This window comes from Dermacentor silvarum, chromosome 1 (genome assembly GCF_013339745.2).
Source record: "Dermacentor silvarum isolate Dsil-2018 chromosome 1, BIME_Dsil_1.4, whole genome shotgun sequence".
NCBI classification, from domain to species: domain Eukaryota; kingdom Metazoa; phylum Arthropoda; class Arachnida; order Ixodida; family Ixodidae; genus Dermacentor; species Dermacentor silvarum.
In genome coordinates, this window is record NC_051154.1 from 148,516,538 (window position 1) to 148,522,967 (window position 6,430).

The 6,430-nt window shown below is 46.2% G+C and overlaps 1 protein-coding gene across 1 annotated transcript; it reads right to left on the bottom strand.

Annotated features, from left to right (window-relative positions):
• Positions 1 to 811: 811 nt before the first annotated feature.
• Positions 812 to 1,945, bottom strand: LOC119464733 (probable G-protein coupled receptor B0563.6). The gene has a single exon (XM_037725714.2). It carries the CDS (start codon positions 1,943 to 1,945, stop codon positions 812 to 814), a length of 1,134 nt encoding a protein of 377 aa, XP_037581642.1.
• Between the last annotated feature and the right edge of the window lie 4,485 nt (positions 1,946 to 6,430).

The following is a 6,430-nucleotide window of genomic DNA, read 5'->3' on the forward strand; positions in this document are numbered from 1 at the left end:
CAGGCGTTCATAGTATTATAATTTTGAACCAACCAGGGAAAGGCTTCTGCGTTAAGATTTCTACTTATAAAGAAGTCATTTTAGCACATCAGCTGAAATCTCGATGTGTCTTGTACATGTTGAAATGTACAAAATTATAATCTTCCTCAGCCTGCGCCTTTGCTGGGCTGATTCGCAAGTTGGACACCCAGTTTTTTTAGTGGTATATCTCCTATGCCGACAAGAAAGCGGCAACAATATTTATGCGTACCTAAACAGCCGCACATGACTACGTTTCACTTCTGACTCGCTCTTAATAAAGCATTACTTGCTGATTTAACCAACAAAACATAATAAAGTTGTCGACAAAGGCGAAGGTAGTAAATATTGTAGATGCTATCGTCTTTCTAGGTCTCTCTCTCTCTCTGTGTCAAAAAGAAACTTGCTTAGTGATCAAACGAAGCAGTTGCAGCTGAAATTCTCTCACTAGAGTTCTCTCTGCATTTCAGATAACGTACGCCCACAAGCCTTACCGCTAGGCAATTGTTTTGGCTTTGTAGGCAAGACTTGTGTCAGCAATTTGATTTCAAGCGCGTCCCCAGCGGACACGATCACATGTAAGCGGTAAGCATAGTACACGGTCAAACAACATTAAAGAGAACAGCTTTGGCGGAGTAAAACGGTCATAGAGAAACTGGAGCACACGAAACAGGAATTAATCACAGTCGTTGCCAGTAGCACAGATGTCCTGTCCTGCTCAATGCGAATGCTGTGGCATCACTCAAAATCACGTCGCTTTTTCGGTCACACTTGCAGACATGATTCGCCACGATTAGAGCCTCGTGCTGCCGTCCACGGCTGTTTTGCTGCTGATGACGTAACTGACGTCCGTCGGAGGCGGCCTCGACAAACGGAATAAACGGAAGAAAGTCTCCCGAATCTCGGTGCTGCACAAACAGTAGACATAAAAGTTCATGGCAAAATTAGCCATCTCCATGTCATTTGCGAATGCCCTGAAGAGCTGAAATCCATAATTGAGCTCTTTGTCATCGCTGATAAGCATGGTGAGGATAGCCGCGGGGGTCATGCAGACGCAGAACATGATAACAATAGCCGCTAGCAGCATGACGAGCCGTTTCTCCTCGAGGAACTTTCCCGAGTCGCGAGTGGTGCTATTCGTGAGCAGATGTCGTTTACGCATCACCTTACGGAACGTGACGATGATTGTGGTATTGAGCGTTGAGACAACGATCACGGGGCCGAGGCGCACCAACACCTCTTTGAAGATCAAGTACGCTTTAAAGGCCCATTTTTGCGTGACAGCCACGTTGTCACATGGCATGTACTGCGTCATGTTCAGCTGCTCGTCCCAGAAGGGTACCGGCATCTTCTGGAAAGCGACGGGTATGTAGAGCAGTGCGGCGCCCGCGAAGGCGCTCAGGATGGCGAGCTTGGCGCGCCGCGCGTTGTGGAACTCGCGGTAGCGCGTCGGTCGGCACACGGACCAGTACCGGTCCATGGTGACGGCCAGCACGATGAACACACTGCTGGCCATGAGCGCGTTCACGAGTGGCATCTCGACGTGCGCGTAATAGAAAGCGGCCGGGTAGGAGCGCGGCTGGATGCCGTGCAGGCGCAGCATGGAGAACACGGCCACCACGAGCGTCAGCAGGTCGGACGTGGCCAGCCATGTGAGGTAGACGAAGGTTACGCCCTTCAGGTTGGGTCGTGTCAACACCACCAGGTTGATCAAGTTGCCGATGATGCCCAGCGCGATTATCACGAACGAGATGACACCATAGGCGATGAACTTTAGCAGCGCGATATCCTCCTTCAGCTGCGCCACGGCGCGCTCGTCTGTAGCCGTCTGTGCTTCGGTCCAGGGAGCCGCGGATGACGACGCCACCACCGCCGAGTCATTGACCACGGCTGCAGCTGGTGCATTGTAGTTTGGACACACGGCCATGGCTTTCTGCGAGAGAAAACAAAGCGACCATCACATCAGAAACTCGTAAATGCACATTTGAAACTTGCATAAATTTTCTGCCCTACCGCGATCTATGCTTTCTTTACTCAAGGGGGAGGGAGGTGGATCTGGGGGCTGCGACACTCTTACTAAGACTATGCCCTTATTTTTGTCTCACAAGTTGCCGAGCCAGCACTATTGTGGTCAGACTGAATGCAAGCTCATGTGATAGCTGCTGGCCTGTGATGAGAGGTTATATGCATGTACAGTCCTATCAAGGCTCTCTTGAAGCATGACGGTACCATATCCTTATGACTGGTCACGCCTGAGGCGGCAAACAGGATACACATGGAAAACATGCCGGTAGAACAAACATATGTTAAAATTGTTGAATTGCCCTTTGCTTCATTTTTTTAGGTCAGAGGCATCGAATACTTGAACTCTCGAGGTCGGATATCATAAGATGAATATGTGAGCGTGGAACATAGGGGACAAATTTTGTGATTGTATAGAACTATTTTCTATTGTGATAGTCAGAAATTATTAGCTATTTATTATGAATATTCTGAAGTTGCAATATTCTGCTGTCTTTATTCTAGAATTTTCCGCCAATTAAAATTTCGTAGCATCGTAGTAGGCAACTTTTTTATTGCCTTATATTGTGCACACAAGTTGACTTATATTAAGCTGCATTCACTCCATTTACAGTTGCAGCCTTGTTACGTCGGGAGCAGACTGACACGGTCTATGATGACATTGCTTCAGCTCTGTCTTTCACTGAAATAACGTGTATTCAGAGAGAGAATGAACTTTAATGAAAAGGATTGCTCGGTGGCCTAAGCAGGGGTAAGGGTCAATGGCGGGGCTCACAATGAAAAAAAAAAACTAAAAATCTTCTGTCTTCCTTCGCGTCTTTCAATCCCTTTTCCCCCTTCCCCAGTGCAGGGTAGCCTACCTGGCTCAGCCTGGTTAACCTCCTTCAGAAGAAACGCCTAAACCATCGGCGACAGGTAGTACTTCATACAGCTGCTGAAGCCAAAGCCATGAAGTAATCATCTGAGGTATACCAGGTGTGTCCCAAAAGTTCAAGCAGTGAGTCAGCAAAAAAGTAAGAGAGGGCGTACCAGTGCCACTCTCTCTCGCTCTCACCAATCGAAAGGACGCGGCTGACCTCTATAGTACGAGCCGGCCTCCTGTATGACAAGGGATAATTTTATGCATGCACTGTTTGTGGAATCAATTTTTAGTCATTGTTGAAATGGAGATCTACGAACAGACAGAACAAATGATCACTTTCAAATGATGCAGAAATTCATCAAATGTTGCAAAACGTCTGTGAAAAGAGGGCCATAAAGAAAAAAGTCTGTTCAAGTGGATCCACTGTTTTCCGGAAGGCAGTTAAGACCCCGAAAACAATGCAAGATGAGTACACTGCATCCTGATGTTGCATCGTCTTTGGGGCTCTAACGACCTTCCATAAAACACTAGTCTTCGTCCTAGTGATGCAAAACTGTCGGTACTCGCCGTGATTGCTCAGTGGCTATGGTGTTGGGCTGCTGAGCACGAGGTCGCGGGATCGAATCCCGCTATTCGATGGGGGCGAAATGCAAAAACACCCGTGTACATAGATTTATGTGTACGTTAAAGAACCCCAGGTGGTCCAAATTTCCGAAGTCCCCCACTACGGCGTGCCTCATAATCAGATCGTGGTTTTGGCACATAAAACCCCATAATTTAATTAAAACTGTCGGTAAATTGACTATCGATGGCATCGATAGTTTTTCTGGAACTATCGATAGTGTAAAAAGACTATCGATAGTGCAATCAATAGTATTGCCATTGATAGTGCGTTCAGTGTTACCATCGATAGTACCATCGGTAGTATACTACCGATGATACTATCGATAGTGCTGTGAATAAATATGATGTTATTGGCTGGCGACATTGCCAAAACATTTGCGGTAGCCTACTATCAGCAATACTCAGTTCGTTTAATTTATGGGTAATTTTTGTCGAATGAAATAATTTCCGCAATGAAAACGCTGGAATATGTCGATCAATAAATTTATATTTAAAAGTAACCAGTTTTACCTTACCAACACAATTAGTTCTTGATATTTTTATTGTTAAATCACAAAATGCAATATAAATGTGAAGCCGCGCTGTTTCGCCACATGTAAAGGCTTCCTTTCTGCTACAGCTTAACAGTTCAACTTAATTATCGTGTGTCAGCCAAGCACTCTGGTCAAAGAACACAAGCATGTAAACATCGGTGGCATGTCAACCATGCCACCGATGTTGCTTTCTCTGCTTGTTTTGTACGTCCGCGGGCGGCTTCAGTTTCGTTTCGCGAATTCGCGAACGGATCTACTAGTTCCGTTCGTGATTTCTACCTTGATTTGCTTGCTTTGCTAATCCCTGAACGCATCTAGCTGATCCGAAACTGCATAAGAAGTAAACAAAGAAATATCGGTTACGTGGGTCACTTGATGTTGTAGTACTTAATTCTCACGAGTGATAGTGCTGCCTTGTCAATATGGGCGATTTTCACGCGGTGCCGCAGTCGAGCCACAATGGCGACCGTAAGATGAATTCTGTATATGATCAGCCTGAGCGTAATTACAAGTTTTATTGATTGCACGATTGAATCGCGTTGTTTCATTCAAGGTGAGCGTTTAATTTTGGCTGAACACTTGTATCAGTCAGTCTAAAACAAAGAACCTATGACAAACTCGAGACTGTCGGCATGTGTCTGCAAACTTCCGCCGTGCAAGCGAAGCTGCACACGGTCGTCGCCTGTATCCAGGGCGTCTTTAGATTTGTCAAGATCGCCAGCGCTGTGTTCCTGCCCGTCGGGAAAGTCAGAAAAATACGAGCATGTCTCGCGTGTAATGCTGCAATGTTACAGGTAAGCAAGACTTGGCGAAATCATTGCATGACGCTGAAGGCTAAAATGGTTCGCGATAGTTCGCTTTCGACCGTCGTCTACCTGGATTTCAATTAAGGAAGCTGAACCCAAGTGATATTTACGTGTGGCTATCGCTTGAGTCGAGCATGCAACGTCCTTGTATGCACGTATGTACATTCTTGAGCAGACATGTTTAGAGCGCTGTAGTGGTGTGCTGCGGAACAAAACATAGTGCGCAAGTGCTGTGTCAAGGGCAACATGCTCGTTCCTTTCTTTTATGTCTATGCAGCTTCGATTCAGTTCAAGCACTGACCTTGAAACCCAGTAAGCATACGTGCTGAAGTAATAATTCCACTTGTTCAGCTCAGAAGCAGGCGCGCCAAACGGTGCATCTCGGGTCGCTGTTACCAGCGCAACAACGACATTTGCGACACTAATACTTTATTCAGCAACTGTACGTAAGGTACATTTGCAGAGCTCGGTGACGGCTGGACTGCAATAACGAAGAGTCCTGTCACAGTTACCCCCACCACCACCACCATATACCACGCCCTCAGGGAAGCAAGTTTATGCTGCAATGAGTTCGCGCGGTTGATTTTATACTGTCGATAGTACTATCGAAATTACTATCGATAGCGCCATCGATAATTTCTTTTACTATTGATAGTTCGATAGTGACTGAACTACCCACAGTATGGATAGTACTATCGATAGTTTTTCATCATTACTTCGTCCACCTCGTGCAAAGAGGAAAACATTAATCGTATGCGTTCTCTTGTGCTAAGCAACCGACGAATCAGTGTTACAATGATAGCAGAAGCACTCAGGTTGGAAAAACGGCCCTTTCACGGGATTGGGACTGAAATTGTGAAAATTAAAAGGTTTGCGTAACGACGGTGACTAAATTGCTGACTCTTGAGCAAAAGTTTGCATTGATTGAAAGCCTTCAGATGAGAGCGATGAAATTTTACAGCGGTACGCCGCCAGTGCCGCAACTTTGAATTGCTAATACGACATTGAGCCGAAGTCGCTCAGCAAGATTAAAAAAATAAAGATGAGCCAAGGCCAAAAAACGCTTGGAAGATTAAAGTAAAATTGAAAGTCATGTTGATCTTCCTTTTGACTGCCATAAAATTGTGCACTGCGAATTTGTACTGAAAGGTCAAACTGTTGCAGGTCTCGAAGCGTCTGATAGATAATGTTCGCCACGGGGAACCAAATTTGTCAAAAGAGAGGCGCTGGCTTTGCACCACAATAGTGGTGCAAAGCCAGTTTATGTCACGAAATTTCATAACAGTGCTCAAACACACGCCTATACTCATGGAGTTCAGCCCTTGTGACTTTTTTTTATTGCAATAGCAATTATAACGACAATCCAGGCGCATTTCCGTCGTCGTCGTCGGTGTCGGCGTGATGTTCCTCATAAAGCCCCAGTGCGATAGCATCGTTGCCGGGGAGAGGAAAACGGGGAAGAAGCGCCGTCTTCCATCACGCGCAAAGCACCTGGGGGTTTCTACTCCGGCGGCGGCTGCCTGTGGCGCAGCCGTATCTTGGCCGTATGGCGCGGGCCCTATCTT